Here is a 19,781-nt window from a genome sequence, read left to right as displayed (position 1 = left end):
GAGCAAATGGCATTTTATTGAAGACATTATTTCATCATTTGAAAATTAATAAAATTGATGTTTATATCCTGTTTGCTTTCATATGCATTTTAATCATCAACATGCACCTGATATTTATTTCAAATTTTGGTATGCAAAATTAAAGCAATTTATCTATGTAAAGTGAACTTATATTAATTTTTTTAAAGAAGCTACTTTTCTTTTGAGAGTTCTTATTAGAACACAGGTTTTTAACAAAGCTGTATGCAACTTTAATATATTGATTATTTTATGATGTATATTTTTAAATGTGTCAATTTTTTAAAAAAATTCACTTCTTAGATACCTTAAGTGAAATTCTGAATAAAAAAGGATGAAAAGTTTTTATGCACATATAACGGTAAAATTATGTACAGTAGTTACCCAATCATGCAACACAAAAAATGTAGAAATTTAAAGTATTCTTTTGACTGTTTTATTTCCAAGGTCATAAATAACAGTTTATGTTTTTGCTGTATATTTTCTCCTGGAAAGGTTGTACCGCATCATCTGCAGAAAATTCTGACATAAAACTTTGATGATGATGATGATGATATAAAAGTAAATCCTTGCCCAGCACACTCATGTTTAGTTTTCAATAAAGCAGAAATGTGTTCCTTTGTTTTAATTCCCTTTGTTTCCTCAGAGGAATATTTTCAAGTTGTGGACAATGGGAAATAATCATAGCAGCAGCAAACATAGCTAACTTGCTTCTCACTCTCTCTGTACAGAAAGGACAGCAGCATAGCAATCATAATAAAATAGAAGGGAAAAACTCACTCATTGGCACTGCTTTCCACAAACATTTTTACATAAAAGTTTACTTAATATCCATGTTTTAGTTGTCCACAGTTTAAAATATTTGCAAATATGGCAGTAGCAGTCCAGAAATATTCCAAACACTTTTACACAAGGAATCAATGTTCAACATTAATAAATACCCTTTTTATCCTTCAAAAATAATATTTTGAAGGTGACATTATATTTGGCTTGCACATCATTTAAGTGCACTCAAACATTCACACTGAATGTAGAAAGTCTTAGAAGTGATTTGGGTGAAGGATTTCCCTGATCTACATGTTTTACCTAGTAAATACAAACATGATTTTCTATTAAAATGCTCAAACCTATTCAGAGCAAGGATTCATGGTATGAACAAACATTAAAATTCATTCCTTTGTAACTTTAGCAATTTAATTAAAATAAAAGGTGTTTTCTCTAGATTTATGTCAAAGACAGTTTTTGCTGCTGTTTTGTGAACCCAAAGCCTATAAAAGAAAAGAAAATTTTCTGAAGGAAATTGATGGTCTGTATTGCAACTGAAAGATTGCTTCAGTTTCTTAAGAATCTTGTTGGGGTCTCTTCTGTGAAGCTTTTCCCTGAGTCATGTATTTACTGGAAAGGCTGCCTATATATCAAGACAAAAAGACCGAAATGAAGACATCAACAAGAAAGTTATCAACAGCATTAAAAAAAAAAAACTTTTCCCCCAAGTGTAAGGCAGTTCTTCATAACTGAGGAGAAATAGCACATTGGTAAAGCCTAAGTAAATACGCTTTTTCAAATCATTAAATCCATTCTATACTATTCACAATAGCTGTTTTGTAATCTCAAACTTCAAACGCCACAATCTGTTTTTCCTATCCCAGACTCAACAATTTCACTTGGACAGCCAAGGTCAAAGATGTATAATTGGGAAGCACCTACATACTGAAATGTGGTGTAGGCAATGTGATTGAGATGGTAACCTGCAATTCTTATCATCCCTCAACCCTAGTTATAGTAGCTGGAACTGATGGGAATTCAGTCCCATACATACATAGTATACCTCTGCATTAAGCCAAAAGACAACGTTGTTGCTTTTAATACAGATCAGCAAATGACAAACGTATCTTGAACACCACTGCCTCTTTTCATTACTGTAAGAAAATATCAATGACAACACATGATGCACAATTCTGCTCAGGCTATTGGGTTGGATCCTAAAAGCCATTCATGTAGGAAAAAGGGCAGAGATACATGGTCTTGTTCTTTCCTCATATTGCACCCCCATATTGCTCTCTAAAACTTCTGAGAGCTGGAACAATCTCCACACACACTTCACCCAAAGAACTGGGTAGAGGGATGCTGTTGAAAATATCAATCCCAAATTTTTAGCCAGTCAGCATGGCAAGGAGCTTATATAAATCATTGGGAGAAAAAAAAATCTGAGATATTTTTACATCTATTTTAATAATTACATCTATATCATTTCTTAGAGTAATGTTTGCATTAAAAAAGCTTAATTTACAAACCTGACTGGGGACCCAAAATTAGTTTCTGTTTCTTTTTTTCTTCCTGTGGAGGTAGTCCCTTAAAAATAGATAAGAAAATGCATAAACGAACACTTGGAGGTAGCTAATATATAATGTGATAACAGAAATATAATCCTGAAATATCTTAATAGGTATTCTATTTGAAATGTACTATTAATTTTATCATGTATTAAGATAAAAGTTAATCTTTAAAAAAAATATCAATACATGATTTACCTGATTTAATCGACCAGAGTGTTTAACAGCACTGGATATAGGGGTCCCACATGAATTTTCTAACATCAGAACACCTTAGAAAGTTAAAATTATAGTTTGTGAAAAAATTTACATGTCTGCATCAACCTTTCAAATACTTTTCACCTGAGTGAAAAATCTGTTCCCAAGACCTGTTAAACCATGGTTTGTTAAATACATCACAATCGTCTGAATGTATGCACTGCCTTGTCTTTAATGAGAGCTTATAACTCATAATTGCATTCATGCAACATGCCAAGACAAAACTAAATAAACAAGGTGAAACTTTTGGAAAGCTATCCTTCAAAAGAGGTCTAATGGTTTTTGTTTGGTTCACCTGAAGAAATTGCTAAGGTTACCATTTGAAGTACTTACTCTTTACTCCTACAATTTTCCAAGGGAAAATTTCCCTCCTTTTCACTACTCCCTCCTTCCTCAATCCAGAGGTTAAGCACTTTTTTTGGGTGAGGGTAAAATTATCAAACAGCAAAGTGAAAAATTTAAAGTTAGCAGGGGAGGAAAAATCTTGATTTACTATGCTCCCGTTCACTACACAATAGTGAAAATTTGCAGACACACAATATGCCTGACATAAACTTTGTTATATCCAAAGTAATCTGCACAATTTACTTAAACGTACCTTACTTCCACCCCAAGCAAGCAAATGACACAATTTCCATTATTTCTAATTTTATCATTTGCATTAACAATATCATTACATTGATATATGGTAATTTGAATGGTCCTTTAAGCAAACGCTAAACTTAAATTGTGTTTTTAATAATATAATATCACTTTTTAAAGCATTTATTATTTCTTTTCTACTGGAAGTGTTTTCAGCATCAAGGATTATATCCAGAGCTCTTTTTTCATAAATGGAAATGAATTTCATTATTTCCATTCCTTACACTAACTCCGTGATGGCGAACGTATGGCATGCAAGCCGTTGCTCCAGCTCAGCCCCACCGCACATGCGCGTCTGCCTCCCGCTGTCCAGCTGTTTTTCAGGTCTCTGCCGCGCATGTGCGGGGGGCGGGACACATGTGGGAAGTGCCCGTGCATGCGTGGGGGGAAAGTGCTCCCCCATGGCCCGTTTTTTCTCCCAGGAGGCTGCAGGGAGGCCTACTAGGCCCCAAATGGGTGCTGGGGGTATCGCATGTGCATGTATGCAGGTTGTGCTAGGGGTCGCAAACACATATGTGGGGTGTGTGTGTCATGTACCCACACGATTTTGGCATGCAATGACAAAAAGGTTAGTCATCACTGCATTAACCAGTGTACAGCAAAGGGAACTTAATTTGCTGACTAGGCATCCCTTCCAGCTGACAGGCTAGGAAGCAATTTTCAATGACTTCCCCTTTTGACTGCAGCTCTCAATCCCAAACTCTCATGCCGAGTGTTAATATCTGCACTGCTGTAGATCCAAATCATAGCTTTAGAAAGATAAGATCAATGCTGAGGCCATCAGTTTAACCCTGATGAATATAGAGTAAAACATCCATTAGTAGCATTGGAATGGAGCTAGAGTTCATACCTGCAGCTCCTTTGTGCTGTGGGCATTCTTTTTTTATGTGTCCTTCCCTTCCACAAATGAAACAACGTTTTTCTCTTAAATCTCTATCTTCTTGCCGCTTCCATTTCTCTCCCATTGGCTTGGGAGATTTCTCTTTTCCAGTTTCCATTCCTCCTCTTCCTGATTTATTCTTGTTAGGTGCACACATTTGCAGCTTTCCATCCTTTAACAAAACTTCTCTTTCTGTAGTTTTAACTGGGGTCTCTTGTTCATCTTTACTTCTTTTTTCTTTATTTTCTGTGTATCTTTGGTTTTTAGGATCTTCACTATCATGCCGTCTTCGGAGTCTACAATAATATTGATTCAAATATTTTTTCTTTTATGCAATTTAAGTATACTATCGCAAAATCATTTTAAAATGTGCTGGATTCCTTTCTCCTACTGAACCTCTTGGAGCTAACAGTAAAATACATTTACTAGTCTTTTTGCAATTGCACTTTCCTTCTTTTAAGTTTTTAATACTGTGTATTATTTCTGCACTGCTTGCATTTTCAAATGTCCAAACAAATTTACTTGGAAGATTCGCAATAAAAACTAAAGGCATTGATGAAAACAACTGTATACAACATTCAATATTCCGTTAGGTCAATCTATTTTTCATCTTTTATTCCAACTTTTTAGTAACACAGTAGAAATTTCAAATTATGAGGATTCAACGTTTCAGAATACTATATATGTTTTAAACCATCTGTCTTCCATATGCAGCACTAAAATACAGAAGAAATATTTTTAAGTTTCTAATAGTTAGATTATTTCCACACTTGAGCAAAAGCAAACTTACTTTCTCCGCATTGGGCAGTCTTTCATGAAATGTCCAATTTTACCACAAATTCTGCAACATCTGTCATTTGGGGCCAATTCTCCTTCTGTAAGCACTTCTGGGTCAAAAAAATATTCCTAGCAAATCATTAAACATAGTAAGCTTTTAAGACCTGAAGACACTATGATTGTCCCAAAAGCACAATAAATAAAACCTGCTTCTTAAATCTGACCCTGCTAGTATTTAATTTGGATTGTTTATTTCAGCAAGGACTCTAGAAAACATATAAAAACCTACAAAATTACAACTTTGAATCTAGTTCATATATAGATTCAAATTAATTTGAAAAAGCTAATGTTTGATTAAATGTTGCAGGGCAAATTGTATTAAATGAGATAAAATTGCAATATTTGGTTACAGATCCACTATTTGTGACGTGGAAATATTTAAACATATGATTCTGATGAGTAAGAGCTTTCAATATCTTTGTAAAGATTTGTTAGTTTCTAGAGTACCTAAAATATCTTGTATATAGATTGTAGTTTCATTATCAAAAATATTATCATAGATCTCTTTAATAATTTCATTTATAAACTACATTATAATGTCATACTTTTAAGTAACCTTCCATTAATTTAAAATATGTATTTATTTTCTTCCATCAATAAAAGGTATATAAATTGACTAAGAAAAAGCATAATTAACAAAGTACTTGAAAGGCAACTGGGTTATGAATTTTCTAACACACTCACCATTTTTGAAGGATATTCTTTTGGAAATCCTCTTACTGGAGTGCCAAATAGCCTCCTGCCATTTATAAAAGCCTTCATTATAAAATTTGTCACTAAAATAATTGAAATAAAGATAATTAACTGTGTATTCAAAAATAATCAATATTTACTTAAATGCAAGTATACATAAGATAATTGACAAAGGGTCTTACTTTTTCTTGATAATCCAGCTCCAAGATTATGATTCAGATCAAAAGGATCTGCAAAACAAGAATTAGACGTTAGCAAAATCCATAAAAATATTAAACAAGTCTATTTCAAAACAACTTTATATCTTTTTGACACATACATAGAATTCACATATTGTATTAAATACTAATTTATTTAGCAAGCTATAATGATCTGATTTCCATGAGTTATAAACAATTGTTGATAGGCCACAGTATGCACATAGTGTGATAGATGCACTCAGTCCTAAAAAAGAAGAGTAATATCTAAGTTCTAGATCATATGAACGTAAAAGCTTAGCATGAGTGAAATATTGAGGATCATAACATTCAGCCTTTTTTTTTAAATCAATGCAAACTTCGTTAGAACTAGAATTCAATATATTAAAGAGAAAATTCCAATGCAAGGAGAAAGCAATGAAATGTCTTTTAGGATCTGCCCACAGAAACCCAGAATAGATCAGGCTGAATGGAAAGAAGAGTGCTGTGCAGATAAAGCTACAAAAAAGGACAGCAGGCTCAATATCAAATTCCTGTTATTTCATCTGTAACATTCAAAGAAATTAAATGATTTCAAGTTAGGTACATTACGAGACATATAAAGAATAAGAGAGACCCCAAGTGAAGTTTAGAATCTATAGAAAGTACTCTACAAAACCATTCTGTACTAGAAAACAACTCAGGTGTTTACTATATCTCCAGAACCGTAAAGTCTACAAACTTGAAATTTGGTACGTATATTACTCTTGGTTTTTAGGTGCTCAGTGACAAAGAATTTTTCGAAATAACCACCAGAGCATTAGTATTTCATATATTATTATTGACACGATCTGATGCTCAGGAGTTAGATGTTTTACTCCCCTTCCCAAACTGAAAACTTGGACATGGGCATGGGCAGAACGTGACTCATCCAGCCTGCTGGCTGGGAGTTTGAAGAGGAGTCTGAGAGAAGGTGATAAGATAGGTGGGGTTTTTGTGGGGCAAACCTGAGGGAGAGAAGGTGATATGACAGGTGGGACTTTATGGGGCAAACTTGAGGGAGAGAAGGGGATAGGCTAGGGGAGGATTCTGTGGGGCAAGGCTGAGGGAAAGAAGGGAATAGGATAGGGGAGACTTCTGTAGGGCAAGGCTGAGGGAGAGAAGGGGAGAGCAGAGGTTGATGGTAACTACTCATTAATTTTCAAGCTGTAAGTATTGATTTATCAAGCCCGATTACAAACTTTTGTAGCGGAGCATGGGTATTCAGTTAGTGTAACATACAAGAGCAATAGCAGTGGATCCAGTAGCAACTTTGTAGACTGTCAGCACTGGCCTTAGTGAAAGGATATCAAGAGAAGCACCATGCAGAAAAATGCTAAGTGGATATCTTTCTCCAATGCGTAATAAGTGATATCATTCATTCCAGTGCCAGACACTGTTATGCGCTTAGCAGCTAGTCCCTCAATAAAGCCTTTGCAATCAAAAAAATCTACATGTTAAAATATCAATAACATGTTCATAAAGTAGAGATACCTTCAATGACTATGTATTTCGAAGTCCACTGTTTCTTGAACGTTGTAAGCAAACTTTTTCTTCGGATGCAGATAACATGCTCTTTAAAATCAAATTCCTCAGTATAAAAACGTAAAAGTCCTAGCCATAATTCACCAATGGATTCTTTATTTTTACCAAAATCTGACCAAACCTCTGACTGAAAAGAGAGAAAGAAAAAAACTTTTTTGCTCATTTTTAGGTGGTTAAATTTTAAAAGGGAAATGTAATTTAATTATTATGCATATTTTAAACTGTGCGCAAAAGAAACACATTCTTCTGTTTTTTACTGTTCTAGGATGAAAATTAAAGCCCTACAAAAGCATAAGGAATGTGGCTGATTTCACTGAATGTAAAATCTGCTAATCTGAAACAATCCGTTTATTAACTAATTTCCTTTAGCCATGCAGAAGCTGATCCCTGGGTTTAATAATATAGGCTGAGGTCCTTGTTTTTATTCAGCAAATCTTAGGAATGTAAAATTTAATAATACATACAACCTTTTCCCCTGAATCAGTCAGATTCTCACCAGTTCATTTATTCTGTCAAAGAAATGAACATTCCAGCCATCAACTAGAATTTCAGGTATTTTTGGCTCTTTATAAATCTAAACAAAGAAGTATTAAATATTAGGTTAGCATTAAATTGGTAGCCTTTGAATTCTTTTAAATAGACATGGAGATATACAAACAACAATTATATACTGTACCTCTTGAAGAACTGGAATAACAGGTGGACTTCTCTGCTGAAGAAAATAGAGCACCATTAGAGTATATGCGTAGGAAGATAAACTGCCTCTGGATGCATCACCAATGTCACACATCTGGAGTGAGAGAGAAAAATTAGCTTCAAGATTTGGCTTCAAGACCTTCCTGCATAACGCTTGGACATTGCCTTACCTTTGTAAATACTTTCATTGTGTAGCAAAGATACTTTACTCTGGGATCAATTGTGGCATAACAAGACAAGAGCCTTGTGTTATGCAGAGCCTGCAAAAAACAAAAAGAGTAAATGTAAATCCCCTTTTCATTTACAGAAAGATTTGGAAAGGTAAAATGAGAAATTCAGCATGGAATGTTTCAGAGGTATATCAAGTTTTAGACTGAGACAAGGTAGACTTTTGTCTTATCTCTTTTCATTTTCAGGTAAAAAAAGATTCATTTTTAAAACATGCCATTAAAATTAGTCATTTAAGGAAATCATATGCTTCTTTGGGACTGATATATGTTTATATTAAGCTACTTTCACAGAATATTCTGAAATAAAATATTGTAAAAACAAGGCTGATATATTTATCTTCTAAGTTTTCATTTTTCATTAACTGCCCATATCACTGTTTGCTATTTTGTTTTTGGTCCATATGATGATGACACACTCAAATATAAATTGAAAAATTATTTTTCCTTAGAGCCATAGACCATTCCTATTTATAAAAACTTCCGAATGACTATTAGAAGAAATATTTACATTTTAAACTATTAAATACTCTTACCAATGTGTTATACAGACTGATATCTACTTCAAGGCCACTTCGGACATGATAAAACTTGACAATTGGCACTTTAGCAGTTGTTATGGGTAAGATATTTCTTAAACCTATGCAAGTACAAAAATACTTCAAGTGAACTTAGTGACAATATTAGACTTATAATCCAGCAGACTAAATAAAACATGACACTTAAACTACAAAAACATACACACTTATTTAAGGGGAAGTCTCAATTAATTCAACAGTCCTTATTTTAGTCACAATGTTTTGGAAAATTGTCAAGATGCTTCACTGCAAAAATCACTAAGTAATAGCTGGCACAGAGTTATTTCAGGCTTTTCTGTATTTTATAATAACAGAAATACAGTCAGTGCACTCAGTTATAGGAAAAGATGGTATCAGCATATGTAAACAGAATGGGACCCAGAAATCTGACAAAAGACAGAACTTTATAAAAGATGTTGATATGAAAAAAATTATATAGGGCAAGAAGTTTTAGTGAATCAAGTTTTACTGGAAAGCCAATGAAATATGCATTTTCTAATACTATTAGCATATAATCAAACAATCAATATATTAGCTATAACATCATTGGCAAAACGTGGTTTAAACTTTAGGAAATCATCTAAATAAAGATACAGGCGTTCATGAAAGACACAAATATTATATTCTCTCAACACTAGCTTTTGAAAGATAAGAACAATATGCAATCCATAAAGCGTTACCTTTTTTCCAAATGAGATTGTCAAAATATTATATAAATTTTATATAAACAACTGCATTAGAAAACAGTTGAATGCATTTTGATGTCTGAATTATGAAAAAGTGAACAGTTTGGGATACATCTGTTGGCCAACATTTTTCCTATTTAAAAAATAATTCAGCCAAATACCAAAGGTGCTTTAAAAGCTTCTTGGATGAGAAGCAAAATGTCTACCAAAAAACCAAAAAACCACCCACCAGAAAATCCACTTGCCTCTTGAAAAAGCACCTTTGGGGCAACCATGACCTAGATGACTAAGAATCTCCATAGACAATTAAGCCAAATGTTTAAGTAAATGAAATAACGCTATGACAAATATGAGGACCTGATTTGACATTTCATAAGGCAACACAGCTTTTTAATTTTGAAGAATCGGATGCTTACCTGAATGTTTCTTCAGCACTCTTGCAAGTTCTTTAATAATTATTATACAATCAAGTCCCTATGATAGAAAAAATGTTAGTATATTGACAGTATTTATATCCAAGAAAAACTTATTCATTTAATAGGTCTCTAGCCTCTTTGTAGCATACACAGGTTTAATTTCAAAACTTGATACTATTTTGAAGCATGTCTTTGTAATGCTAGGTACTAACTTCCATAGTTTCTAATCCACTTTTGAAACAGCAAATGTATGCTAACTTCCAGAAACTTTCATGTCAGAAAATAGAAACATCTCACAGTCCTGACCCAAATGTTGCAAATATTTAAACTGCCAAGGACTTATTAAATTTAGTAAAGGAGAGGAAAAAAGAATGCAAGAGATGTAAAAGTAGAAATAGTGCCTGTACTGTGTATTATTTGATGAGGGTTTTAGTACATCCTGCAATATTAACAGTTGAATATCGATTATTTTTCTCTTCTCAAATAGCAGCCGCTTTTTTCCAAACTCAGTTTAATTTTTACATTTATTTCTGAGTGCAAATTGCTGCAATGAGACTTATCTTCCCACTGATGTCTCACATCTGATGTAACTGCCAAGGACAATACAAGGCCTTCAAAACAATAACGAACAATCCATGACGCACTGGTTTTAGATTGATATAAAGTTAGCTACAGCAGTGTTATGCCATACATGAATATCTATTCTGAATGAAAACCCAGTTTTTGTGAATTGGTATGAGTGGAAAAAAAGGATGGTAAATCTAGTTTATTAGCTTCTATTTTCTTACAGTACCTCACTATGGGTTTCGAGTAACAGAGACTAGAACCCTGCTGAGACTATTTTAGTAGTTGTAGTTTGGTGCCTAGCCTATATATCAAAGCTATAATGATGGGTAACCAAACACATCTGTGCACACACATATAGAACATTAGCAGCTTAGAAAACAAAAAAAAGACAAGTACAACATATATTTCTGTTCATCAAATTGTTCAACAAGCTACCTCAGCAGTTTCCAGACCATCAATTGTCATACAAATATCAAGATCGCTTTGCTTGAAGCCAAATCCATTCTTTGAAGACCCAAACAGGTTTAATTTTGTTCCTATAAAGGAGGATATATATCTATGACTAATTCACATAAATTTTTGGGGTAGTTAGCAATACATGCTTTAACATCAGATTATTTAAAAATATGAGAAAACTGAGTTCAGCATACAATATTTTTCTATCAGGTAAGGCATTTTGTTTGAACAAGATTTAGATGAAAATAATAAAAATTACTTTAAATCACTGAATTTAAATTTAAAAGATTAACTACAGGAAGCACCTGGAAATTCTTGTCGAATGAAACTTTCAAGATTTTCCCTTATATATTCCCGAGCCTGGTCTTCTATAATATTTGGAGCAAAATCTTCTGTTGAAAACAGAATACAGTTTACATTCATTTACAAATGGAATTGTGACAGCAAGTAAGAAACACATAAAACATGCTGTTCTTCTATTGCTTTGAAATAGTTTTACAAATAAAAAATGTTAAAAGTAAATCAGTTATAGCCATTATGGGAGCAGACATCTAGCAGTATAGACCCAGGTACAACCTGTATAGCAGGGCAAACTTTGGTAGGAAAATTTAAATAAAAAATGGAGAATCACATTACTGGTTGCAAAGAAATGGGTCAACATCTTTCTTCTACAATAATAAATAAGCCTCTATATTTCAAGTAGAATATAGTTGCAGGAAACTATTAATACTTTTTCTCTAAAACTAACAAATAATTAAAATATATTAAAATATTTCTTCCAACTTACTGTAGCACTGGATGCACACTTGATCCAAAATACTGGAAAACTTGGATGTTAATGGTGGCAAAGGATCCAGTTCAATTTTTTTAAAGTCTTCTGGACAGTCCTTCTTTAGATGACCTTCTCGCTTACATAAACTGCATACAACTGTAGGACTCTAGATCAAAAGAAAAGATTTATCTAAAAATGTCTCTTCTCTCAATTTTATAACAACACATAGCTCCCAAAATTAAACAGCAACCATTGCTCAATCTTGAATATATAATGATGATGGATGAAATCCAATGTACTTCTAGTGACTTTAGTAGACCTGAGGACATAATTCTCCCATCATCCATCACCTAAATATTTTTCAATCTTCTAACCTTCCAGAACAAATATTTAATACCTTTATATCTCAATTTGGTCTGGTACTTTTGCTTCATATTCTGAAACAGCCAAAATGTGCTGTAATATATTGCAATTGGGACAAGAAGGTTCTTAATTCCCACATGAGCAATATTTCTCAGCTGCTTAGGAAATCAGGTACGGAGTATATTATGAAGAGCCAAGGTGGTGCAGTGGTTAAATGCAGCACTGCAGGCTACTGATAGATCAGCAGGTCAGCGGTTCAAATCTCACCGGCTCAGGGTTGACTCAGCCTTCCATCCTTCCGAGGTGGGTAAAATGAGGACCCAGATTGTTGGGGGCAATATGCTGACTCTCTGTAAACCGCTTAGAGAGGCCTGAAAGGCCTATGAAGCGGTATATAAGTCTACTGCTATTGCTATTGCTATTGCTATGAATAGTGTATGCATATACTATAATCAAAGATGAAATTTAACTTTATATTTTAAATGCTTAAACTTGAAGTTTGCTATTAACAGAAGATTTACTTTAACAGGAGACAGAACTTCACAGCTAATTTGTTTGTGACCACAAATTGGCAGGAATTAATATGTCAGGATTCAGTTGGGTACAGCCATGGATGGAAATGGCTTTAAAACACATTTGAATCAAGATTCTTATAAATAGAATTTGTAGGTCAAATTTTACCAGTGTGGATGTTAAGTCGTACTTCTATGGAGAAGTCTGTCCTGGAATTAAAGCATTATATGATTAGTAATACTTTGATATATAGGTGCTATTACCTTGCCTTTTGTGAAAGCAGTTTTATTAAATTCATAGAAGAATTCAGACCTGTTACTCTGGTCTACTGGCTTGTTACTTTCAGTAAGTACTTCTTTTTCAGGATCATCTTCTTTGTTCAAATCCACACTCAAAAGTTCATCTACTCTCTTCTTTAGCTCAATGTCCCCATGAGCAATAAGCAATTCTTCCTCTTCGGAAAGAGGTTCTTCAACACCAGATCCAGTGTATGTATTGTCCAGCTCATCTTCAGAATTGACTATGTTCTCATGTTGGCCTTGGTTTTTAATACTATGCTCTTCGTCTTCTTCCTCTGCCTCTTCCTCCTCCTCTTCTTCTTCTGAGTTATCCATTTCAGATACTTGTTCCTGACTTGATGGTACCAGTTTGAACAGGGAATCATCCAGTTCATCAGTACCTTCTGTGCTCTCCTCATCAATGTCAAGTTTATCATTTGGAATGCCACTCTCTTCTAAAGAAAACTCATCAAGAGCAACTACTACATTTTGAAACATTTCCAAATCAGAAATGCTGTCTGTTTCAACATCATGCTCACTAATTGGAATAGCAAGATCTCCACTTTCACTGTTTTGGTTACTATTCAAATGTTCCCGCTCATGTCCTTCTTTCTCCTCTTCATTTCCACTCTCTGTCTCTTCACAGCTTGGTTTAAATTCCTCATTGTCACCCGAAATGAATTCTTCAATTATACAATCTGAGTCTTCATAAGACATTCCTAAAGGTTCACCATCTGCTAACTGTTCTTCCACAAAGTTTTCATCAATCAATACCTGAGAAGGCTCACACATATGTTCTTGAGGAAAATATGAACTTTTCTTGGTAGAAGTTATACAGCTGTCTATTACGGTATTCTCCATTTCATTATGGACAATTTTTAAATCAGGGATTGTTTGTTTAAAGGCATTCTTCTCAGATTCTAGAAGTATCGAGCCCTCTAGAGATTTTATTTGGTTGTTTTTTGCATTCTGTTTATGAGGCAAAGCAAAATACTTGTAAGTTGACCGTAAACAATGAAGTATATACTCATATACTAACTGACTATTAAGAGTTCTTGCCACATTCCTCTTTACGGAGTAAGGATCTGAGGAGGGGAAAAAGGTAAAAAGTGTTAGAGGGTTAAATATTATGCTCATGTTTTCATTCTTTAAATGTATTAACCAAAGAATAGGCACTAATTTTCCTCAAGCCTTTCAATCAACTCATTAGGCTGAGAAACCTATAGAACTCTATGTAGTACTCATTTTATAATTGGTTGCTTAGTGACCTTTCAAGGTTCCAGTGGACCTATTTGGGGGTATTTATGAGCTGGATTTAATGACTAGGAATCAGAGGCCTCCTCCAGTCACATGACTATAATTCAGGCCTACGCAATCCAGCTGCATTTACACCTGCTTTTACTTTCTCACAGTCATAGGGCTGTGTTTTGTGACATTTGCTGAAAACAGGAACTTGCTTCCAATTTTCAGCAAAACGATGTCCACAGCAAATCATTGCTTCACTTAACAATCATGGTATTACATAATGACTGTGGATTAGTTTAACAACCATGATGGTTTGCTTAACAACTGCTGCAAAAAAGTTCATAAAAACAGGTTGGTCACATGACTGATCTGTTTTACAAACTGTCACAAGTTATGACTGTGATGAGCAGTTGTAACTCAAAGTCAACCTGTGTATCACCCAATCAACATGACTAAGAAATGAACATTTAAGGTTTGCAACATGAATACAATGAGCATGAGAACTAATCATTGTTCCATAGGCCATAAATTCTGAATTTTCACATTTTAAGTAAAAAAAGAAGCCTTTCTCCAAAAATATGCTCCAGTTGAGATTCTGCACAGTATATTTTGAGAATGTTAGGGAACTGCACCTTTCTGTTTCATTAGTAAAAATTATATCTGCTTACCAGAGTTAGTACTGGATTATATCTTTTAATTCTTAATATATAGTGATATAGATTTCTCCTATACTGAACATTAACTAAACACTAGCAAGCCAATCTATGTAATATACCTTCCACAGCAATTCTTTTTTTAGGCCAGTCCTTGGATTCACGAGATACTTTTTCTTTGAGCCGTATGCTTATTACCAAGTCAGACAGATTAAACTCCAAGGCATAAAAACGAAGCAGTTCAACCCACAGCTGTCCAATTGGAACTGAACACTGTTGATCTGAATCAAATGCTAAAGGTACCTGTCAATGAAAACAAAAATTGAGTCACTGTGTTCATCCAGAAACCATATTTGGAAGGTGATAAAATATGACCATACTATTGTTAATTCTTTTAAAGAACAAGTACAAGGTAATGTCTAAAACATCTAATGAATCAATAAAAAGGGAAACAGAACAATGTCCTGTGAGGAGTGTTGGACTGAGACAGAATGACCATCCCAAGTCATCAATCCAATTATCATACCTAAGGCATCTTCCAGTGTCCTATTTTTTAGGCCAGCACCTTCACCACTATACCACACTTGCTCTTTATATAGGCTAAATGCTATTTAAAGTATTTCTATAAAATACTTTATAGTTATACTTTATATAAACTATAAAGTGTTGCAGACAAATTAGGAAAGCACTCCTGTGATCAGATTAGATTTTTTTCAAATACCTGAGTTCTGTTGTGAAACTAGATTGTTATGGTTAAAATATATGATTGTGTCAGAGCACAGGCTTGTCCTTGGAAAAATATATCAAGAATTTCTTTTTAAACATTTAACATATATATGTGTGTGTATGTGTATGTATATGTGTGTGTATGTATGTATGTATGTATGTATGTGTATGTGTATGTGTATGTGTATGTGTATGTGTGTGTATATATATATATATATATATATATATATATATATATATATATATATATATATATATATATATATATATATATATATATATATATATATATATATATATATATATATATATATATATATATATATATATATATATATATATATCCCAAACATACAGGTAGTCCTCAACTTATAACCACAATTGAGCCCAACATTTCTGTTATTGAGGCATTTGTTAAGTGAGTTTTGCCCCATTTACTACCTTTCTTGCCAGAGTTGTTAAGTGAATCATTGTAGTTAATAAGTTAGTAACATGGTTGTTAAGTGAATCTGGCTTCCCATTGATTTTGCTTGGCAAAAGATGATCACATGATCTTGGGACACAGCAACAGTCATAATGAATCATATGAACCGGCTGCCAAGCATTCAAATTTTGATCACATGATCATGGGGCTGCTATAAATGTCGCAAGCATGAAAAATGGTCATGTCAATTTTTTCAGTAATTTTGAATGGTCATTAAATGAACTGTTTGTAAGTTGAAGACTACCTGTACTCAAAAAAATTAGCACAATCGTGCAATTTATTCTACAACTATAAGCAGATGGAAAGAGAGATGCAAAGATGATTCCAAAATCTTTTCCATTAGGACATTTCCTCCTTCCCATAGGATCCTTATCATTAACTGCTGTAGAGACAGAATTCTAAAACAGAAATAAGACAGGCTGACAAATACCCTCCTAAAGCCAACTCCAGATGATTGCCCCATCAGGCATCATCACTGGTCATAATCTGTTTTATAGGAAGTACACTAATTAGTAATTTCTCTAAAAAATGTGGCTTTTACTAATGATTGATATGATTCTATTCTGTTTCTAAAGATAACTGTGATTTAGCTTACACTTAAAATTATTCAAGTATCTAATCAAAATTGAAAGGTGAAAAAATATGGTAGACATATTATAATAGCAGTATATTATTACAATTCATTAGTGTACTTCCATTTTAACTATAGCATGGTAGATTCTAGTTTCTGTATCTTTGCTATGTATTCAACTCTGAAACCAGACAAACGATTATGCAACATACTAATTATATCAAGTACTTAATATTTTAAATTAATATTACACTTGTTAAATAAAATATTTGTTTCCCATGCTAATGTATGCATTCCATGATTTTTTAATTCTTTGGTCCTGAATACAGAAATTTCACAGTATACTAGTCATCAAGATTTGTTTAATTAACTGGAATGTTCTTTAAAAAGGAAGCTAATAAAGCTTCCTTTTTAAATAATGCCCACACTTATTTAATGGCAATCTTTTAATTCTGAGAACGGCAATCAGTTTATTGAAACCTACTTCATTATAAATTAGTAACACAAGCTTTTTAAAAATGTACATTTAAAACATTATCCCCTACAATTGATTTATCAACATACCTTTCCCCTTTTAGGAGAAGATTCCTTTGAAGAAGTAGGATCAATACCAGGGCTGTATTCCCAGACCACAGTATTATTTTCAACTTCTTTAAGATTAAAATTCACTAATTTGTTTAATGAAAATCCTCCAATCTAATATAAGAAAAAATAATCATTAGAAATAATTATTCAAGAAAAAAACAACAAAATTAAGGACAGAAATTTAAAAAAAGATTTCACTTTTCTCCAAGTTGCTATTTTGGCCAATTGTGTTTTTGCTACAGTGGTTTAAAAACATTTGGATGTGATGTTTTGGAAGAGATAATACCTAATAACAGAGAATTATATAATGTAAAGATACTATTGTTTCTAATTCCTGGTTTTTTTACATCTAGATTTGTATTTTAACATATACATATTTTACAGTTTTCCAGTATTAATCAAGTATTCATTCTATAATCATAGCCAATTTAGACTGTTGATATCTATGAGAAACCATGATTTTGTCTTCTACAGTTCATTATTTTTCATCAACAGTGTGTCTCATTGGCCATTCTTTATGCTATTAAAGATATTCTTTCTTCATTACGAATTTGGAAAAAGGGCTATTTTTTTCTTTCAAAATAGCATTCAAATCAACAAATATTACAAAGTATTTACATACATAAAAGCAACCGTTAAAGAATAACTAGAATAGACTTTTCTTTGTATCTTAAATATGATGTCAGCACTAAAACAAACCTGATCTGAAAAGAAATTCCACAACTATGAGATTATCTTCCTACAGATATTTTTTCTAGGGTGCATGTTGTAATGTCTAAATCTGAGACTTACAAAAGTGGATCTTATTTTAATATCTTAATTAGCATGATCAGATGGAAGATAGCAATATTTGAGTTAAACTTGGCCCTGATAACTTAAGATGCTATAGTCCTATTCTATTAATTCTGGATCCGGCACAGAACTTTAAAATGAACAAAATGTCACCATTATAATAGGTCTGAGCTAATATCTAGATTAATTTTCTGAACTATTGTGAGATTTCACCATTGCTTGTTATCTGCTGCTCATTTCCAATTTTAGGACATTTAATAACTGCTTTTAACCAATAAAAGCCATTATAGCTTGAATCTTTGCTATTCATAGGACATTGATCAAGGCAGAATCTGCTTTCAATACATGCAGTCAAAGAAGGCATGCTATTGGTCTCATTGAGAGAAATGCTAATCCAGAACACCAATTCCCTGCTCAAGAAATGACTCTTATTCTGCTATCATTCAGAAAAGCAATTAAGAGCGTGCCCATAATGTAGGACCCAGGAGTAGTCAATCAGTCAGGCTAATGAACTGTTACAGTGTTGTTAATTAATTTTATTAATGTTTCATTGATTTTGAACTGTGTTAATGTAATAGGGGCTGTACAAGCAATAATAAATAAGTAACTTTCTCCCTCTTTTTGGAAAAAAAGTAAAAATTAATAATCTCAAAGCTACATAAACAAAACACAAACTGAAAACATTTTATCTGTATTTAAGAATTTTTATAGACACATACCCATGAACCGAAATAGACTGGCAGAAAAGGTTCTTTCCTTTGTTGCAGGAAGAAAATAACCATCAGAGCAAATACATAAGGTGGTAAACCACCTTCTTCAGGATGATCTATAGAACATAGCTAAAACAGAAAGAAAAATATTTATTAACGTAGCATTATCAAATGTTTCAACTTGACAGTTCATGAATTTGAAGAAACTAATCAAACTTTTACTATAAAAATTATTTAAATATACTCCTAGGCAAACTGAAGACAGTTCTATACTTCTACTTTTGAGTCATACACTCACATGCAGCTATAGCAATTTTATTGACTGGGCATGACACAGTACCTACTTACCATCATATCACCACATCTAATTAAGGTGGCTGTATAACCATGGCAGACATAGCTGCTCCTTTTCACCAGGCTATATGACTATGTCTCATAAGCTTAATGTAAGGAACAGCTGAAGGGTGCATATTAAACATCGGTCGATTGACAGAATGAAGCATTCATTTGCAGTGGAAATACTGCATTCTTTCTACTGCATAATGTATATTTAAAGCTACTGAAGAAAATACTACTGAAGAAAATATTACTGTGTTTCCCTGAAAATAAGACAGGGTCTTATTTTCTTTTGATCCACAAAATAAGCACTTGGCCTTATTTTTGAGGAGATCTTAATATTTTTGTGGTGCAGGAGGCGGTGAGCGTGATCACCTCATGACTGCTGCTGCGTTGCAATATTTTCAGGGAAGGCTTATTTTCAGGGAAGGCTTATTTTCAGGGGAGGGCTTATTTTAGGGCATGTGCTCAAAAGCACCAATTGGGCTTATTATTGGGGAGTTCTTATTTTTGGGGAAACAGTGTATAGAGACTGAAACAAACTACTGTAGAGTAGGATAAAAGAAAATTAAGAGATCCAATGACAATGATTGGAAAATGAATGAAAGGGGTATATAAATTTGTGCGTCAAACTCTGGCATAGCTGCACAATGTAAAAAGTCTATGAGATTAACTTTATACTATAACTTGATATAATTTAACCACA

General features: G+C 33.3%; 1 protein-coding gene across 4 annotated transcripts in view; it reads right to left on the bottom strand.

Annotated features, from left to right (window-relative positions):
• Window positions 1–440: 440 nt before the first annotated feature.
• Window positions 441–19,781, bottom strand: part of TUT7 (terminal uridylyl transferase 7) — a 34,891-nt gene continuing 15,550 nt past the window's right edge. For 2 of the 4 annotated variants that reach the window (XM_014061485.2, XM_014061493.2), the window contains exons 10-29: window positions 18,749–18,868; window positions 17,217–17,348; window positions 14,994–15,174; window positions 12,959–14,058; window positions 11,835–11,985; window positions 11,353–11,439; window positions 11,027–11,127; window positions 10,025–10,082; window positions 8,881–8,984; window positions 8,288–8,377; window positions 8,098–8,211; window positions 7,918–7,995; window positions 7,371–7,548; window positions 5,844–5,891; window positions 5,653–5,744; window positions 4,922–5,037; window positions 4,102–4,427; window positions 2,550–2,623; window positions 2,313–2,370; window positions 441–1,426 (exon numbers count right to left, since the gene is read on the bottom strand). In XM_014061485.2, coding sequence (XP_013916960.2) covers window positions 1,359–1,426; window positions 2,313–2,370; window positions 2,550–2,623; window positions 4,102–4,427; window positions 4,922–5,037; window positions 5,653–5,744; window positions 5,844–5,891; window positions 7,371–7,548; window positions 7,918–7,995; window positions 8,098–8,211; window positions 8,288–8,377; window positions 8,881–8,984; window positions 10,025–10,082; window positions 11,027–11,127; window positions 11,353–11,439; window positions 11,835–11,985; window positions 12,959–14,058; window positions 14,994–15,174; window positions 17,217–17,348; window positions 18,749–18,868 — 3,276 coding nt within the window. In that variant the 3' untranslated portion in view covers window positions 441–1,358. Of the gene's footprint in view, window positions 1,427–2,312; window positions 2,371–2,549; window positions 2,624–4,101; window positions 4,428–4,921; window positions 5,038–5,652; window positions 5,773–5,843; window positions 5,892–7,370; window positions 7,549–7,917; window positions 7,996–8,097; window positions 8,212–8,287; window positions 8,378–8,880; window positions 8,985–10,024; window positions 10,083–11,026; window positions 11,128–11,352; window positions 11,440–11,834; window positions 11,986–12,958; window positions 14,059–14,993; window positions 15,175–17,216; window positions 17,349–18,748; window positions 18,869–19,781 lie in introns of those variants that run through there. The other 2 variants (XM_014061501.2, XR_015696710.1) reach the window with 2 other exon arrangements.

This window comes from Thamnophis sirtalis, unplaced genomic scaffold (assembly GCF_051295495.1).
Source record: "Thamnophis sirtalis isolate CommonGarterSnake01/CBP01778 unplaced genomic scaffold, rThaSir2_p1.2 scaffold_5, whole genome shotgun sequence".
NCBI lineage: Eukaryota > Metazoa > Chordata > Lepidosauria > Squamata > Natricidae > Thamnophis > Thamnophis sirtalis.
This window is presented reverse-complemented; position numbering and strand designations above follow the sequence as displayed.